The 20,173-nt window shown below is 39.9% G+C and overlaps 1 protein-coding gene across 3 annotated transcripts in view; it reads left to right on the top strand.

The window, feature by feature from the left end:
• The window catches only part of ANO2 (anoctamin 2), a 200,223-nt gene that overhangs the window by 61,059 nt on the left and 118,991 nt on the right, over nt 1–20,173 (top strand). For 2 of the 3 annotated variants that reach the window (XM_052790551.1, XM_052790552.1), the window contains exons 11-12: nt 15,702–15,836; nt 18,408–18,568. In XM_052790551.1, coding sequence (XP_052646511.1) covers nt 15,702–15,836; nt 18,408–18,568 — 296 coding nt within the window. The remainder of the gene's footprint in view (nt 1–15,701; nt 15,837–18,407; nt 18,569–20,173) is intronic. The other variant, XM_052790553.1, reaches the window with a different exon arrangement.

Here is a 20,173-nt window from a genome sequence, read left to right on the forward strand (position 1 = left end):
TTATAACACTCCATCTCTCGGTGCACATTCAGATACTAAATAACATTGCTTAAAACAAAGCCTGGCTAATGCATTGCTTTATTTTCAAAAGCACATGAATGTAAATATAGCCATATGAATTCAATTTTTGCCATTCATATACATCTATTTTCAACTCAGATTAAGAGGATGATAAACACTTTTTGAGAGGGAAATTAAGAATTATTTGCTAACAGGTATCTTAGGCTGGACGTACTGAAAATGGTTTACCTCCTCTTTCAGTCATCCTTAGATTTGGAAGGCATGAGTGATATATTAACAAGTAGAGAATGAAAGTCGAAGTTCTAGGACATGCAGGGCTCTAGAGATTTGTCTGTTATAATACACTTTTTTTCTCATCCTAATTTAAGTATTGATTTCTACTAGAGAGGAGTTTCTCTAGTGTAGCTTTCTTGTAGGAATGCACTTATCAACAGCAGTTTCTCTCAATCCTTGTAATGTAATCTAAAAGGTGCTAAAAAATCCATCTGTGGTTCAGTGATTTTTCTTCTATTTTGATGATGTTCTTTTCTCAAATGAAGATGAGTTCAAAGCCAGTTTTTAGCAATTTTTGCAGTTAATGTATTTGTTAGTTTCTTAAGGGATAATACTACTGTTGATCCAGAGACAGGGAGGACACTCCCTAGGAATTTATGAACCTGAGTGAAGAAAACAGGTTTTGTGATTATTTTTTTAAAATAAATGTTATAGTATGTTAAAAAAAGTTTTAACAATGTGACTCTAGAATTAATAGGTTGTCCTTAGACCTACCCTCTGCTCAAAGCAGGGCTGGCTTGAAAGGCAGATCAAATTGCTCATGAGTTTTGGAATCTCTAAGGATGGAGATCACACAGCTTCTCTGGGCACCCTTTCCAGCACTGCACCACTCTCAGGGAATAAACTTTTCCTTCTGTCCAGACCAAATTTTCCTTGATACTACTTGCAGCCATTGTCTCTTGTCTTAGGGCAGTGCACCTCTAATGAGTTATAGCAAGTCAAGAAAACATACAGCAAGGAGAAGAAGTATAGCAGAATTTATAATAAATTATATTTCTGGTTGAATACCACCTTTATCACTTAGGAGCTGTAAATGACAGAAGTGAGTATGCTAAGGTTACTGGTATCACAAAGAGATGGTTATCCTTATGAGACAAAAGCTTACTTAACTCCTGGAAAACTGGCAAGTTATCTTCTTAATGGACATCTTGAAGCACCTGCAGATGGGAACCTGTGTATGCACTGAAGTTCAGATAGAGGACCATCATCATAGAAGGGAGGTCCCCTTTTGTTATCTTCTTATTAACATAAGAATACCTCGCCCTAGGGAAGTCAAGCAGAGCTAGCTCATTTTTAACTGCGGTGGAGCTTATTTTAATATTAGTGCTTCTAAAAGGTCTCAGCTCATCAGCTCCTTCTAACCGATCTCATTTTTCATGTTTTTATTTCTATTGCCTATTGCTAGGAATTCACCTAACTTCTTAAAAACTAACAGGCTACATTATCTATAGCATAATGACTTTCAAAGCTCCAAGTGCCTGTATATGCTTATCTTGCTGTAAAGCCTAAAACTGGGAAGACATGGTCATTGTAAAGATTAAGACTATGTATACAATAACTCTTTTTGCAGGAGTAGGTGGAAAAGTGTGTTATCCAAAATATTATTTATAGTGTATAGCATGTAAATCAAAACTTGCAAGTTTCTGTTACTCAAACTGCCTGCCTAATATATTTCCTCCTTCCTATTTTTAGCTATGTTTTAATTTGGTATGGAAAATTGTTTCAACTTCTTGTGTAAGGAATTCTAGCCCTTCATTGCAGTGTGCCCATGTTGAACCTGCTCTTGAGCGAACAGTCACCAGTTCCCCCCTGTTCCTGCATTTGAATGCTGTCTTCCTAAAACACAGCAGCCTGTAACTTTCTCTTCCTGGCAGTTTTTAAAGCAATGACAGACCTATTATGTTCCAAAGTTTGATTGTCTCGGCTCTGGATACTGTTGCCTTCACTTTCAGTGTCTTGGGGCCTGTGTAGTGCGGTGTTCAATGTAAGCAGTCAGGCCCCCAAAGTGTTATTACTGGTTTGCCTTTTTACCGTCTTTCATCAATCTTTACCACAAAACCCAAAACTGACTATATCTGCTTACTCTACTTAGGATAGGGTAGTTTTAAAGGAGCGATAAAATAAGAAAAGGGGAGTTCTGCTGAAATGGCGTTTTTATTGTCTTTAGAGATAAGCGTTTCTTCCTTGGCAAAAGTGTGGTTAAGATCAATTTCTGGTACAACATTCCCCTAACTGTGGCCATCTGTCCTGTTTAATACATTAGCGAATCACCGCTGCTTTCACCACCGTGCTTTGTAGCCACATCTTCATCTCTTAAGAGAGAACATTTGTCTCCACATACTGTCTAGAACTCTAAGAACTTGAAAATAAAGGTCTGCGGTGCCCTCCCTAATTCCAGAGGTACACTCAAATGTTCAGTCATTGTTCATACTAACTTTGGGGTTATTGATCCTCAAAGTGCAGATTCTCCTGTATGTTTTAATTCCTCTGCTTCCCTGTCACTCTTCTGTTATTATTGTGAATTAACCGAACCAAACGTCTGATCTTTATTTTTTTATGCAGTGTAACCACTTTGGCAGAAAACCACCTTGTAATATGTGGTACCTCACAGGGCTTGAACAACCCTCTCTAATGCTTGCTTCAGAGCTAAGCCTAATCAGTCCAGACTAATATTTTGGGAGAGAGATATATCCAGCTCGCCGCTCTGTGGTGGGCTGGCTGACCCAGCAGGTCAGTCTTACACTCCCCAGATTCACAACAAATACCTATATATTTTCTGACAGCCAGGTTTCAAAGCAGGAGATGGGGAGGCCTGCCTCCCATATACAGCCAGCAGACTCAGAGCACTGAGCTCCCTTCACACTCTCCTTCTGCAAGGCTTACATGACTATCACCAGCTTCCATAACGCTGCGGAGAGAAAAGAAAACTCCACCACGGTAGATGTGCAGGGTAATATCTGGTTCCTAATGCCTGGAGAATAGTTATGTTATGCACTTTTCTCTCTGCTGAAGCAACTGCTAGGTCAGGTGGTTATTTACTATGTTCTGAGTAAGACATCGCTTACGGCGTTGGGTCTGTACACTATTACAATGAGGACCTTTTCTCTACCTGGCTGTTTGATTCCTTCTTTAACAGAAATGCCTTTTCGGTGGAAACCAAGTATGTTTCAGGCTTACCCATTGATTCTTTTCTTTTCTAGCCTCTTTTCTTCACTGTGTGCCAGTGGCGCACTTCTCATTTTGGGGGGTTTCCTTTCCCTTTGAGAGAGGATGGAGCTTGCTTTCTTTTTGGATATTAGCGATAAGTATGTTTAGAGTGTTGTGCTTTCCCCCTTAGTCTGGTGAATTACTGTAGCATTCTTCTGAGACGACACTGATTCATAGGATCCTGGAAAGGGTCCCCTTATGCCAGGTGGGTAAAGACAGTAAAAAACAGTTCTTCTTGGTAAATAACTAAATGACTCCATTCCCATACAGAAATATGGGAACACTATGCAATTCTTCCCTGACTGTCTTTAGCGGGCATATCTTCAACATTCACAAAGATGCTGAGGCTAAATGCAAGGAATTCTTTATTAGGAAAAAGAGAAAACAGCTTTAAGCCTGGGAAAGTGCAGTAATCGAACAAACATAGCATTAAATAGAAAAATGCCCATGAGCTCTACTGGTAACTTTGGCAGTAGTCCATCTAGCTCCTTTCCAAACCTCTGCTGAGAACGTGCCCGAGGCAATAATCTGAGCATATCTTCTTCCTATAACTGTGCTGCACTTTGAGTCCAACATCTTTTTATAGTTCCAAGGAACTCTACAACAAATATTTGTTCCCAACATGGGGTACGTTCAACTTACAGTTCATCATCATTAGGTACCCAAGGTACAGTAGGAAGTGCTATGCCAGTATTCACTAAGCCTTGATGATGTCCTTTGTGCCAGTTTTTACAGCAGAGAGCTTCCTGCAGTGGGCCAGAGGCAGGTGGGACCCTGGAGCAGTGTCCTAGCTGTTGAGAAAGGAATGCTTTCTCCATCATTGTAATTCTTTCCCTTTTCCAGTGTCTGTGTGATCTCGTTACCCCTCACAACCCCAGTTTATTTATGAATGGACTTTTGTATCATGTCATACGTCCATTAAATGGACTGCGTATTAGATGCTTGATGCTAGGATAGCACTTTTCATCTGCAGTTGTAGGGAGTTTCCCCTCCACCCATGGAACTTCTTGTTACAGGGCTTACATGAGTGCTCGCCTGTGTTTATTGCAAAGCAGAGGGGTTTTGCTCATGGTGCGTAAATCACTGAAGAATTTGTATTGAATTATTCTGCTGGATGCAGGCCTGTGACTTGAGTGAGATGATTTACTTACAGCTCTGCATTTCATAGACTTTGCCAGTCCTGTAGGAAGTGGTTCTCTGTCTGTTTTGGCAAGAGCTTGGTCTTATTTATTGGTGCTTGTATGAGAGATGGAATTTTAAACCAGTAGGCTTGTATTGCAGTGGTGAGGAAAAACAGATCCCTGCTTTCTGATAAACAAAATTCCCAGGCTTCAGGTCACTGTATGAGCACTAAGATCCTCATTACCATCCAGATTTCTCACTCCTTCAGTGGGATTTTCAAAAGCTAGATCCAGCAAAGGATGTGCACATCTACATCAGGACTTATGCAAAGCCGAGGCTCTGATGACTGAAGCTGCTGTGCAGCTTCCTAGTGCCTCCCCCTTCGTTTGTGTAGTTTTGTAGGCAGCTGGAGTTCAGTTTTATCTGTGTGCAGAACTGTCTCAGGCTAAGTTCCGTAGTGCCTGTAGGATGCCTAAACTTCACAGCCAGTCCAACAGGTATCTTTGGAGGTGATACCAATGTATTTTGACAAGAAATTAAAGTTCTTTTAAACTCAACAAGCAAAAGCCAGAGGTGGGAGGACACATTTGGAAACAAAAGAGAAACTCCTGCACAGTTTTATATACATGCATACAAATATTTGTAGGCATCTAGAGGTGTGTATTGCTGGGAACTGCAGGGAGTAGAAAACAGTTGCTGCATTTGGGTGGTTACAGTTCTGCTTATCTTTCTTGTAAAACTGCTCTGGACATCTTAATCTTGTAGAAAGTATTGGCTATGGCATGCTGGGGTGAGAGGAGGTCCTTTTCTGACTCCTTGAGCACTGACCAAGGGTTAAGACCAACCCTTGTCATCTGGTTTAAAGGTATACCCCAATATTAAGATGCTTTGTATAAGGATCCTCTCTCTCTCTGTACATAAGTTACATTAGGACAGACCATAGCTTTGTCTGATCCAGTAACCTGTCTCTACCAGTGGACAAAACCAAGATGACAAGGGAAGAGATTTAGAACTGGGCACCATGTAACAATTATCCCCAGAAAACACCTGCATAAAGAAGGATTCCACCTTGGGAAATCTCTGAAATTCCACAGTCAGGACAGAGAGCAGGAAAATGAACATTTTAATGCAATATTGAGCAGGTGATTACTGCTGTTGTGTATTACTGTCTTGGTGGAATAGTTGCAACTGAAGTGTTCAAAGATCACAGAATCACAGAAAGGTTGAGGTTGGCGGGGACCTCTGGATGTCATCTGGTCCAAACCCTTGCTCAAACAGGGCCATCTAGAGTCAGTTTCCCAGGACTGTGACTAGATGTTTTTTGAATATCTCCAAGGAGAGAGACTCCACAACCTCCCCGGGCAACCTGTTCCAGTATTCAGTCATCCTCACAGTAAAAAAGCATTTCCTGATGTTGAGAGGAGCCTCCTGTGTTTCAGTTTGTACCCATTGCCTCTTGTCCTGTCATTGGGCAAACTGAAAGAGCCTGGGTCCATCGTCTTTGCACCTCCCCTTCAGGTATTTACATACATTAATAAGATCCCCCTTGAGTCTTCTCTTCTCCAGGCAAAACAGTCTCAGCTCTCTCAGCTTTTCCTCATATGTGAGGTGCTCCAGTCCCTTCATTATCCTTGTGGCTCCTCACTGGACTCTCTCCAGTATGTTCATGTCTCTCTTGTACTGAGGAGCCCAGCACTGGACACTGTACTCCCACTGTGGCTTTACCGGTGCTGGGCAGAGGAGAAAGATGACCTCCCTTGACCTGCTGGCAATACTTTGTCTAAAGCGGCCAAGGATACCATTTGCCTTCTTTGCAGCAAGGGCACATTGCTGGCTCATGTTCAAGCTGGTGTGCACCAGGACTCCCAGGTTCTTTTCTGCCAAGCTGCTTTTCAGCTGGGTGGCCCCCAGCAAATACCGGTGCCTGAGGTTGTTCTTCCCCAGGTGCAGGACTTTGCACTTGTCCTTGTTGAACTTCGTGATGTTCCTGTCAGCTCATTTCTCCAGCCTGTCAAGGTCCCTCTGGATGGCAGCATGACCCTCTGGCCTATCAGCAACTCCTCCCAGTTTCGTGTCATCTGCAAACTTGCTGAGGCTACAGTCTGCCTCATCATCCAGATCATTAACGAAGATGTTAAACAGGACTGGACCCAGTATTGACCCCTGGGGTACACTCTAGTCACTGGCCTCCAACTAGACTTTGTGCCACTGACCACCACCCTCTGGACCCAGCCGTTCAGCCAGTTTTCAATGCTCCTCACTGCTCATCCATCCCGTACATCAACAGCTGCTCTACGAGGATCTTATGGGAGACAGTGTCAGAGGCCTTACTGAAGTCCAGATAGACAACATTCACTGCTCTCCCCTCATCTACCAGGCCAGTCACTTCATCATAGAAGTTTATTAATTTGGTCAAGAATGACTTCCCCTTGGTGAAGCCATGCTGACTACTCCTGATGATTTTCTCATCTTTAATGTGCCTGGAAATGGTTTCCAGAATTAGCTGCTCTGCCACCTTCCCTGGGATTGATGTGGGGCAGATCGGTCTGTAGTTCCACAGGTCCTCCTTCTTGAAAATGGGGGTGACATTTGTTTTCCTCCAGTCTTTGGGCACTTCTCCCAGTTGCCATCATGGATCAAAGATTATCGAGAGTGGCCTTGCAATGACATCTGCCAGCTCCCTCAGCACTCGTGGGTGCATCCCATCAGGGCCCATGGACTTATGCATGTCCAGTTTGCTTAAGTATTCCCTGGATCTGGTCCTCTTCTGCCAAGGCTACATTTTCCTTGCTTAAACCTTTCCCCCTATCTCTGGGACTTGGGATTCCTGAAGGCCTGAAAGATAACGAACCAGAAACTCTTGCATGCATTTAACTTACAGGATGCATTTGAATGTCTTTTGTTTGCCTTTCCATTTGTCACAGTCTCTGAAGTCTTGAAGACTAGCAGTTTAAATTTTAGTTAAACAGGAATGTTCTGTAACTCTCTTATTGTCTCAAAATGACAAGAGGCAAGCCTTGCTATCTCAAGGTGTGCAGTAATACTGTGACTAAAAAGAATTTATTATACTTGTCTTTTATTGGAAATTACACATCTGTTTACTAGCCACTAGATGGTGTCTATCTGACAGTAGTAATACAGTGCAAGTACTTATGAGTACTTACTTACCAAAGCAAATACATGAAATTAATTCAGACTCTGAAGTAAGGCTTAGCTATATTAATTTGAAAAGCAAGAAAGCTTTCATGAAATATTAGTTATTATAAATCAAAGTTATTTATGAAAATAAGTCAGTATTTGAACTTCAAACTCTAGATTGTGAAAACTGTGCAAATTATCTTGTGAAAATTGAAGATTAGGAAAGTGATAAAATATCAGTGACCTCACATTTGTTTAAAGTAAAAACTTGGGCAAACATTTCATTTGCAAGTAAATAAAAGCTGGAAAAGCAAGTCATAGTGGGTGTTAAGAAAATAGGGAGAAAAAGAGTAGGTAACGTCCCTGCCAGTCTAAAAAGCAGGGTGATTCACTGCATCATATTAAATAAGTCACTCCTTATTTGTAGGAGCTTGTAGAGTTTATTATGAGAGAAAATGTTATATGTATAACTGAATGAGTTATTTGTTTCTTACATGGAGTGTCACTTGCTGTGCTGAGGTGTTTATAAAGTGGAACTGTACGGCCTTCCTCATAGGTGTATTAGTTACATTAGTATTGACTCAGCCTCACGTAGCCGGGCTACATGTTATGGATTTTTAATTTGCCAGGTTTGGAGGGTTACTGACATTTTTGTATCCTAAAGTATGCTAGAGAATAAAGTAGGGAGACACTGAGTGTATGTAGGTTGTCTTGTGCATGAGTTCTGGGAAGTGACGGGACAAACACTGCTTTACTACTCTTGCTGAAAATGTCTCTCTTTAGTAAGGTGTGCTGTGGCTACTGCAGTCTCAGAGACATGGAGAAGCTTTGTAGCCAAAGAACCTGACAGGCAAATCCAGACATCAACAGATTAATGTAATCAGGCATTTAATACTTTCAAACACTACATAAGGTTAAGGACTGCTATTACTGCACCTAAAGGGCTACGTATGAGTACATTATTATTTTTATGTTCCTGCAAATCACATTCTCCTTGTGTCTAGCTCTCTGATAAAAGGTCTCTTTACCTGTGGGGATCTGGACACTTTACAAAGGCCATGCACAAATCAAAATATGCTCTGTAGAGGCACTGAAGCTTTGTATTCTCCCATAACAGAGAGCAGAATGCAGTTACAGTGCTTCCGACTAACCAGCATCATGTTGCTTGCTTATACAATTGGTAGGTAGTCAGCCTTAATTTCTGTCTCAGTCACATTACATGTCTACTTATTATGCTTCTATTGTTCTTTGTATTACAGCCAGTAAACAAAGGCTTTTTTCAGTTTATAATCCATCACCACAAACTATGCCCTTTCAGTTGTATTCTGACAATTTCTTGGAATGGAAGCAATAAGGTTTGTGAATCTGTGAAGCTCAGTGAGTGGCTTGTCCTGGTTTTATTTCTTTACAGGGTAAGGTTTGATCTTTTGCTATTTTAAATTGCAGTTAATACACAAATTCTGTGGTTTTTTTATTCTAGATATCTTTCCCAAGTTTTTCAATACATTAGAATTTGAGAACTTGAGTATTCCCTTCCTCCACACACATCACCTTCTCCCTAAACAGTACCCAGTTACTGTGTTGAATAGTACTTATTTCTTCAGAGACAAGAGACTAGGGGAAAACATAGTTCTACATCTAAGTGAATTTCAAAATTTCTGTTCTCTAAGGGGTTGCAATATTTTGATAGTGTTCTTTTGTCCTATAATGGATCACAAGTAATATTTCACAGTGCCTTGGAAGAAAATGTATCTGTGGCTGTTATAATCCATAATTTAGGCAGGTTTGGCTCCAGACTTCAGGTACCATTGGAGTACATAGCAAATATTTGTTAACTAATGCTTTTGAACAGGAACTTTAGCTAAAATGGCTCTTGTGGCATTTTGCTTCATTCTACTTTCAGGCAAAAAGTCGGATTCATAGTTCATAGTTTCTCTGTAGGTCTTTGGTGAATGCTCTTAGAAGCACTGCGGATGACTCTGTGCATTACTTGTTAGAGAAAATACACAGCGTATGAAGTCTTTTATAGAAATCAAAAGCCAGCCTGTGGCTCTGAACTTGCTTCCAGGTCTTACTGATCTGGTACCAAGTGTTCCAAAGTGAATTGAAGGACATTTGCAGATGTGGACACAAACATGAACTTTAGAGCTAGCTTTCAGCATTTAGGGTTTGATTTAGGGTTCTTGCACAAGCTTATCAACTATTTTTACAAACACCCTTATAATCACTCTCTACTGGACAGTCTTGATCTTTATCTCCAGTTTAGGGAAAACCACGTGCTCTTACCTTGGACAGAGGCTCCTTTCTTTGTTTTCTGTGTGCAGAACTACTTGGCCTTTCTAATGGACTTTTTCTTTCCTCCCTCAGACTCAGCTGCATTGTAATTTAGCTGAGGTTCTGTAGTTGTTTTTTTTTCTCCTCTTAAAATTTTAATAAAAAAAGTTTTTCAGTCTCTTGGCAAGTTGTTCCAAGGGGGCTTGTCTTCTGCCAGGAGCCTTTCTTGGCTTCCATATTGCTCCATTTGGTGCACTCTCTGTACATCTGGATTTAGCACTGATATGTTTCTTCTTGGGACTGTCTGGACAGAGTATGTGTATATATGCTCTCAGGCACAAGCATGGTAGAAATCTCTAGGATCTCTGGATGCACAGCAGCCTCAGTGCTGCTGCTGAGCGGTAATTCCACCCAGGTGTCCCAGATGGTTGTAATAAATGTTTGAATCCTGCCCTGAGAAAATTTTCAAGTGGAGAAAAAATGACAAATCCAGAAAAGTTAGGACATAGGCAACTCTACCTGGAGTGAAATGGTGGGGTATACAGAGATGTTATGTCCTGTTCCTGATTCCGTTACAGTGACTGGGGTTTTCTCTATACTTCAGCAGTCTTTCTGAAATAAGTCTACAGTTTTGAGATGGAAACTTCAGTTTGGTGGGGACTATTATCTCAGAAACAAGGAAAAATCTCCTGTGTTCTGAACTTAGTACATGCTAGAAATTAGTTCTATGTTTGTAAGGGGAGTCATTGTTTTACCTTTGGTGTAATGGTAGATTTTCTCCTGGTGACAAAGTCCCCTGAAGGAATTAATTGTGTTCCTTACCCTCTGCAACAGGTTGTCATTTTCTCCGCTGGTCTGTCACAGCTGTTCATAGGCCTACACTGTGAACTGCCTTGCGGTGGGTCAGAAAGGGAATGCGCACCTGGGCTGGAAGCTGGGGAGGGAAAGAAAGTTTTTAAACTGGCTCTGGCAGCAGAGATATTCTGACATAAAACTGTACTTTGAGAGGACTGCTTGTCCTTTCTCCCGATAGTAGGAATAGCAGAATTTTGTCCACAATTTGTGTGAATCGGTTTATTTTGAAGGGACAAGTAATACATGTGACTTGTTTGACCATTTGCACAGGGGAAAGCCTACCCTGTAAATCAGTTTAGTTTTGTAGCTGTAAATCAGTTTAGTTTTGCATAGAAACTATTCCACCACCATAGGGGTGGTGGAATGAATTGTGGCAAACATGAAATAACAGCTGGCCTAGAATGGGGTATGGAAATTAAAAAACTGAAGGGTTTTGAACAGATTTCCCAGTTAGGTGACTCAGTGTCCACAGCGTCTTTTCCTCGCTTTTTTAACTTTGTTCCTGAACGACTCCAGAGTTCTTTCCAGTGTGTGTCATGCACCACATGCTTTATTCACATTCCAGGTATCCCACACTTGTTTTCAGAGTCAAAAACTAAGGTTTTTTTTTTCCTTCTCTCTTTCTCCCCCCTTCCCCAAATCTTAGTCTATTTATAAATTGCACAACTTGACATGGAAGCACTGTGACCAACGTGAAAGCATAGAGTTTAATTATCAGTTACTCTTTTTGATGTTGGTTTGGCAACCAGACAGACAGAAGTGCATTGCAGATGTCTGGTTCAAGTGTTATATGGGCAAAGCAGAGGGAACCGAGTAAACATTTTCACTGCGTCCTTCTCAATACTTCTTATTCTAACTCTGCCATGAGAGGGAATACACTTTCTACAGGTGGTGGTTGTTGTCGTCGTAGTTTTTTAATGCTGTTTCTGATCATTTGCTTGAAGTGCAACTTTTGTTCAGCTTCTGAAGGAGTCATGGATGATTTAGCCAAATCTTTCCTTAAAGACATGATTCTTACTCAAGAGAACTTAGTACTTGGTAAGTGGCCATTTTACCAGCATTCAAAAAGTCTTCCAAAGTGAAAGGCACAAAATTTCACCTTCTACTGTAACAACACACAGAACAAAATGCTTGGCTGCTGCTTCTGATAAGAGCAGTACACATTCATTATCAAAGCCATTTGCCCCTTGTTTTGGATGAGAACTGCTGTCCTCATTGTGTATGTGTATATAAAGGGACATTTCTCTACATTAGAATACAGCTAATGTGGAAATAAAGCTCATGCAATGCAGAGGGCATACTTTTCTTGGGGCACTCTGCAGTGGGCCATCCATGAGCATACTTTGGAAAGGATTAGTCCTTAGCTCTGTCTGGATAGATAGATGTGAACAGGATGTGAGTTAGCTACTGAGGTAGGGCAAAACTCCTGTCTCAATTCTCCTCTTTTTCCATGCCAGCATAAATCATGAGTAATTCCTTGAGTATAATAAAGTAAGACTGGTTTTATCCTAATGTAAATGAGAGAAGATGCCAAGTTCTTGGTGTAAATATACAAAAACTTGTAAAAATTCCTTTTCTTGACGTACATCTTACTCTACCCTTGAATAACACATTTTTTTCTCTTCATTCACTGCAATCATTCAATTTTTTTTTCCTCTTAGTGTGAAAATATAGAGGGGCTAGTATGTCCACATTTGAGAAAACTTATCATCCTGCTTTCAAAGTGAAATAGCATTGCAATTTGCTGATGTGAAACTATTGACTTCAGTAGGGGTGGAACGCTTACAAACCTTATAAAACTATGCCAGTGTGCCTTTATAGAGGGGTGCTAGAAAGAAACCCACCCCAAGGTATTCTTAAGGTCTGAGCCAAGAATTGCTGAATCCAGCTGTGGCTACAGTGGATTTTGTCACAGGTGGTCACAGGTGTTTACAGAGGCTTGACTCCTATTCAGAGCAACGGGAGAACAGTTCTTGGGATGTGGTAAAAAAGGAAGGAACATGTCCACGTCCTGTGTTTTTCTAGCTTGATAAACTCAGATTTAAATTTATCATCATGCTTCCAAGCACTGTCATTGCTTCTCCTGAGATTATTTCACTTTCTGGCACATTGGTGGACTGAGTTTGGGCACAGCAGTCTTAATTATTTTTCTTTTTCAAAACATTTAAGCCACAAAACATTGTGCAGTTTTCTTCTTGGCAACAGGTTTTTTCCATACTGCCAGGACATTGTTGAGCTCTTCTCACTTTCTCTTGGCATGGATGCAAATAGTAACCCTTTGCTTTATAGGTTACAGATCGCATTTATCACTGGAAGGCTTAAAAATTCTAGAGGAAGCCTCATGAGCTTCAACTTCATTGACCCTGGTCAGCTGCTCTTTACTCTAATGCTTCTGGGTTTTGAACACTTTCTGTGCTAATTTGTGGCCCTTTGTCAAAACAATAGTTTAGAACAGCTCACATTGTGGACTATTTTTCATGTCTGCTTTGACCTATTTGGAGCACTGTACTAGCTACGCATGCTGCCCAACTCTACAAATAAGGAGTAAGAAGACAGATAATCAGAATAATTCCCCTCTCTTCCTTCTTGTTCCATGTTGTTAGGATGTGTTCAGTGATGTTTGCCTTAATGTCAAATGCAAGGTGTGTCACTTCCCAATCAGGAGGAAACCTGAGAGCAAACGGAGTCTCCCTCTTGTCCTGTGCTGCTCCAAGGCCATTGCTGCTGTATGTTGACTCACACAGGAGACTTGAAGAAAAGCTATAGGCCATCTGATTATTTCTGTGTTTTAATCAAGTATTTCCTCCCTCACTTCATATTAAAAAACCAACAAATGTGAAAATAAAGAAAAACTACCTCCTAAACATTACCTCAAAAGTTACCTGACGTGCCAGGTTGCAGAGTAGTCTCACAGGATTCAGATTATATTTGCAACCTAAATATTTACATTTATCATTTTATAAACTATACTATATCATATAGTATCGTACTTCCACAAATTCTGTGCAGATGTGATAATCCATTGTCCCAAGGTGCTCAAAAACTGTGCTGTGGTGTGAATGTAGAGTTGCTAAGCTGGTATATGTTGTTTAAAGACTGGTTGCTGCAAATAGTATTCCCATTCTGACTTTGGCATGTTGTCTTTCTCAAACAAAAGAGAATTACACAGCTAATTAAGTTATTGCCATTCGACTCACTCTGTCATGATTCCACTTGTGTTGTTTGATACTTCACACAGTGTGTTTCTTATGATAGCCTTGTAAATGTCAGGTGTAGGGGCTATACTCCTTTCCCAGAAGATTCCTGAAATTTCCCTCGATTTTGTGCTAGTTCTCCAACTTATAGCATCCCCTTATATTGAAGATAATGTTGTCCGTGTACCACCTTAAAGTGCTTTTGTTCTGTTTTCTCTTTTATGATTGCGTGTACCCTTTCTAAAGGATATGTGAGGTTGGTTAGACATAAGTAAATATAGGCACTGATGTAAGGCAACGCTGAAATAGGCATGACTGCACTGCCCGCTTTCCTATGTGAGAGCCTAGGAATGTGAAGTTAGCTGCAGCTGTGGTGGTGTGAGAACAACAGCAGGAACTGTAGTAATAAAAAAACCCCCACTGTTTCTACCCTTACTCCTTTCATCTGAGCTGGAAACGACTGTGGACGCTTGTCTTGTTGTCCCCTGGCTCTCTGCCTTGGTTGCACTCCTGGCCCTGGAGCAGCCTGGCCCCGAGACCTAGCTTCTGGAGTAGATAATTTCAGTTTTGCTTATACTGCTCAAAGGACTTGAACTCAGCTCTACAGACATGGAGGTTTGTCATTAAATTCTGTCAGAATAGAATTATATCTGTTAGAAGAAATCCTGGGCCTCCAAAAATCTCATTTAACCATCTTCATTAGGAATAATTTAAATCTGGGGTGCTAAGCTTGGGTAACATTTTCCTAGTGTGAGTGAGTTCAGAATCAATCTATCTCAGACGGGGATTGTGCTCAGACTTCATGAGGAGCAAGTCTTGTGTTTCTTTTGTTAGACATGTTATCTTGAAATTCTTTTTGTTCTTTCTGCCACCACAGTGTGAATATATGTCTCACTGATTCAAACACAATGTCATGCCCTGAGTGCTCTCTGTTTAGCTGCTTTCTGTCCAGCATTCCTCCATCTTACTCTCTGGCTTGTGAAATGTTTCTAACTCTGTTGTTTTTATCTAAATTTAGTCTGATTTTAAGCACGGTGAGTTCATGGGCTCTCTGAAGCTCTTGGTGTTTTGCAATATTTGTAATCACTCTAACAGTACTTTGGAATGATCAGTGAGTTTCATCTATGTTTAGTTTACTTCTTGCAGTGTGATTCATGAAGATGTTGGGCTGAGTACTAGCACATATTTATCAACATCTACAGTGAACTGTTCCTCAGAGTAGAAACTGTTTTTTCAAACCAGCTGTCCAGAGACCGTTAATTTATCAAAAATATTTATTCTTTCTGAAAAGCCAGTGCTAAGTGTGCAAGTAAACCTTCCTTCTTTAACAGCAACTCAAGATTACTAGTCTTTTAAGATATCAGAGGATGTTGTCAGTATGTTGCCATAGATGTCATTTCCATGACTCTCACCAACTGAACCCAGGAGGACTACAGAGGCAAAGAAGATGGTATATCTAGATACTCTTCTGAGGAGCTGAATCCTTTCCAACGTTTCCTGCTAAATAGTTGGTTGAAATGCTGCCACTTCTGATGAAAATGAGGGGTATTTCACTGACTTTCATTTTAAAGATGCAAAAGCCGCAGCCTTCCCTGAGCAGATGTTAAGTATGTATTATAATGATACAGGACTGTCTTTAACTTCTCTGAAAGGAGAACTCCAAACTGCCAAAATCACCCCCTTCATTTGGTGATACCGACTTCAAGATACTCAGGGTTTTCATCCATGTCTTTGACAATTAGTATTTTAACTTTCAGGGAGTGTTAAGAAGCTGTAAAACACATTTGAAAATTATACCCTTGACACATGCTTTTTTTTTTTCCTCTCTTTTTTCAGAAAGTATTTTGGAGAAAAGATAGGACTTTATTTTGCATGGCTGGGTTTATATACAGAATTCCTCATTCCATCTTCAGTAGTCGGGATTATTGTATTTCTTTATGGATGTATAACCATTGAGAGTGACATTCCTAGGTAAGTTTCTCTGTGATCAATAATTTGTTACTTGAAAATCATAAGACTGTGCTTTTTGTTCATAATCCTTAGTGAGATTAATTGCTTTTGACACGTCTGAAGAACAGTGATGTATCGTTAACAACCCTGTGAGCATTAGAAACACACGTGTAGATATTTGAATGACACACATTTATTTGGCTGTTCAGTATTGCAGCTCCTGAAACAGAAATGTTCAGTGAGTCTACTGCATTATTGTGAGTTCTTTTTTGTGACATCCATTTGCTTTTTACGAATGCACGTATCTCCACACTCACCCAGAAAGACATCATGCAGAACTCACTGAAGTTAATTCAAATACACTGTCCAGTACTCTTGGATTACTTTGCTCTTCATAGTAAAATCAGGCTATTTGCACAAGTAAGATGAACAATAGTTAGCAGATTTGGCATATTTGGTATCCACAGTATCCTCCTTCTTGACAGGTACAAAAAATGTTGAGTTTTGTGCTGTGTGTCCTGAGGGTGTTATACTAAACAAAAACTGCCAAATCGACACAGTGATGTTAATGTCTGGTCTCAGTGAAGAAAAAGGACACGTCCTCTGTGTTATCTGTGTATGACTTCTGGTGGAGACAGGATACTGGATTACTAGTACTGCTGGTCACATTGTTGTGGCAGTTCCTGCATTCTCTCAGATGAATTGGCAATTTTTAAAGTGGATCACTGCAGTAGGATGTTATTACTGTTGGGTAAATGATGAATAACAACACATCTGAGTCAGGGTTTGTTTTCTTAGCTTGATCTGAATGAATCTTGACCGGCTGTGCTTGTCTGTGGGAAAGCTTGTGCTAACATTTAAACTTAAGTGAGATTTATGGCTAAGATGTATCTGCAGCACCCTCTACTGCCTTTTGAAATAGAAGAGAGCATTACTTTAATGGTATGATAGCTGGAAACAGCTGTATGCCTTTCAAATGATATAGTATTAAACATATTGACACTACAGTTTGAGTAGTTCTTTCTTCATTTGAAGTCATAGACAAAATGCTATTTAATGATGGTCAATATAGGAACAATTATAGTCACAGTATGCCAGCTATCAGTGAAGCAATGTTGCAAGTCTTTCCTTAGCTCACAATCCTGGCAAGGACACTTGAGCTTTGCACTGCTCAGTTCACCTGAGTAAGACTGTGTAGGTATGAAGGTCTTTCACATGCAAACCTTATGAAAAAAAGTGAAAGCATATTCAGCAGTGTCAAGTAGGGTTTGGCTTGTTAAAGAGAGAGTGATAATGATTTTTTAAAGATTTTTAGAAACTGAGTAAATACATAGCAAATAAGACTAAGAATTAAAATAACAACTTAAAGATTATAAATCTGTAAGAAAGTCTCTGATCTCACATTTTCCAGAGGACAGCTGAACAAATGCTGTAAACTGAGGGAAAGGAAATACAACTTAGCATCTGAATATATGAGGCAGAAGTGGAAACTTTCTAGTTTTTATAAGATTTACTGCTGGGGGGAGGGGGCTTTTTTCCTATTTTTTTTTTTTATTTTGGAAAATTAGGTTAGCACTCTGTACTAGAAAAACAAGGAGCTGTGGAGACCAAGAATAGCACATATATATTCAGCATTCAAACTTGAGAACCCTGAAACGTAAAGGTATCTGATTTCCTGAAACCACTGTGCACACAATATCTGAACACCCTGAAAACATATTAGAATGGGTGCCGAAAATAACTGCCCACACTTGCATAACATAGCCAAAACCTTATAGCAGATGGTGGTACAGATGAGAATTGGTGTTAAAGCCTTGTGCTGGGAAAACAACCATTGCTTTTATAAATACCTTAAAAATAAAATGCAGGGTAGAGGTGAATGTCAAAGTAAATGTTGTGAAATATAACATCCTTGCTAAGAATGAGACTCTTGGTTGGTGTAAGTCTTTTAAATTCAGTACATGTATGTCAGTTTATACCAAAACCTAGCATACCTTGCAAATAGTGTTGCAAATTTATTTTGTCTGTGACACAGACCAACCAACACGCCTGGGTGCTGGTTCTGGCTTTTATGCAAACATACATGGCCAGTCCCGATACATAAAGTAGCATGGTATTTGACATGGATTTTTGTGCCTCCATGTTAAAAATGTGTGTTTTGTCAAGGACACAGAATTTCCTTCATGGCCACTTCAGAATTATTTTTCATGAATTTAAATCTGATCTGTATCAAATCATGTAACTGACTGCAGAGATGGCATATTCCACTTTGACTGTATTTTAATTAATTTCTTTTAGTGTGGTTAACCTCAGTCTTCAGTGATGCAGTCTTGACGAATTCACTAATACAGTGTGGTAATTAGATTGTTTGCTGTATTGCATTGCTCTCCTGTTGGTAAGGTGCCTATAAGTATTTTAATATTCCAGCTCATGGCAACGTGCCTTGAAGAAACACACAACTTCTGTTCTCTGCAAGCGCAAGCCACATATGTTGCTAATAGCTCGTAACATCTATGATGTGCTGCTTGATATCACTACTGTACATACCCCTTTTCTAAGTCGTAATACTCTTTGTGCACTTGTCATTCACAGTAAAGAAATGTGCGACCAACGCAACGCCTTCACCATGTGCCCCCTGTGTGACAAGCTCTGTGATTACTGGAACCTCAGCTCTGCTTGTGCTACCGCTCGAGCTAGCCACTTATTTGACAACCCCGCCACGGTCTTCTTCTCCATCTTTATGGCTCTCTGGGGTGAATATTGCTTTGCATGTTAACAGTGTCGTTTGATCTTTGGACTCCTGACAGAAATGAAAGCTGCGATGTACAGTAGTAGAACATAGAGTAGCCTTATATATAATAAAGTGCTATTAGATTGAATGTGATACCTGTGGCTTTATGAAGCTGGCAAACCTCAGAAGGCCAGCGAGGGGCTGTCTGTGCCAGCACAGGAAAAAGCAATATTACAAGGCTTTCCGTTGTCAACAGCAAGCTTTGGAATAAATGGAGAGGATTTGGGTACTTCAGGGAAGAAAAATGTGTCCTTTCTCCATCTACTGCCTTGTTTAATGGCACTTCTAATCTTTGCCATGTTTTTCTTCATTTTTCTTCCTTTTCTATTGACATGGCAAGTCCCTTTAATACCTTCTGCATTTGGGGCCAGAATGTATTTGGGGATTGGTGTGGTGCAGGCAGCTGAAAGGGTTTAATTTAAGCACAGGGTGCACTTCCATGTGGGACAACTTAGTCACATAATTTTATCAAAACTTTATGGGATTCCAAGAACAATGGGACTATTAACATTTTAATTATAATATGTTCTAAAGTATTCCATTTAAACAAGCTTGGTTTTCTTTAATGGCAAATATACCCTGTCTCGCTGAGGATATCAAAACACTTCATAAACACTAATGAATGCATTGTAGCACTATTCTTATTGTTTCTGGCCTCACCTCTGCCCTGAAAAGTGTGTGTAGTGTGCTTGCATGTATTATTGCTGGTGTTATGCCCTCATTCACTCTAGATCTTGTTTATTGTGAAAGTTAAAAGGTGTTATTGCTACTGTAAGATGATTTTTTATTTCCCTATTCATTGTTCATGAAATGAAATTTTCATTCTTAATTTGAAATTGAGCAAATACATTATTGTATTATAGCATTATACTATTATATACGTTATATATTGTGTTATACTTTGCAACCCTTTGCAAATTTTACAGCTTGTTTTAGAAATGACTGATTGGTAGCTTGGTGTGGGATATGGATAGCATAGGGTTTTTAAGGAACTTGCAGACAGAACAGATCATGGAAGAAATTTTTGTTTACCAGTTCCTGGAAACCCTTCAGCAGAAGTTAGAGAACATGTAAGCACTACGACTGAGAGAAATGGCAAAAGATGATGAATTTATAGACTCGCACAATGACTTACTTTCCTACTTCAGATTGCTGCGAATTACAGAGTAGACTGGCAGATAAGGTGTCACAGTTTTGTAATACACTGCCTTGTCCAAGTTTCAGTGTAACTGTTTAGACAGCATGTGTATGAATGACAGTTCATTTACTCTTTCATAGGTAAATAGTATTTTCCTGACAGAGAATCTGTCCTGTAAACTTGCATCCATGCAAATGATCATTTCCTTGGAGCCTCATCCAAACCAATTATATTTTAGTATCAGCAATGCAATGTGCAAAACAAAATGTTGGTACATCCTTGCACTATGATAAATTAGTAGAATCTGTAAAGGAACAGAAAGGAACCAAAAGTTCCATATGCATTGCTTTTAAAAAACAGGCATGTAAGAATAAAAAAAATTCTTTCTGAGCTGTAGCCCCCCTCCAAAAAATGTTTCCCACAGATTGG

The sequence above is a fragment of the Harpia harpyja genome, chromosome 6 (genome assembly GCF_026419915.1).
Source record: "Harpia harpyja isolate bHarHar1 chromosome 6, bHarHar1 primary haplotype, whole genome shotgun sequence".
NCBI lineage: Eukaryota > Metazoa > Chordata > Aves > Accipitriformes > Accipitridae > Harpia > Harpia harpyja.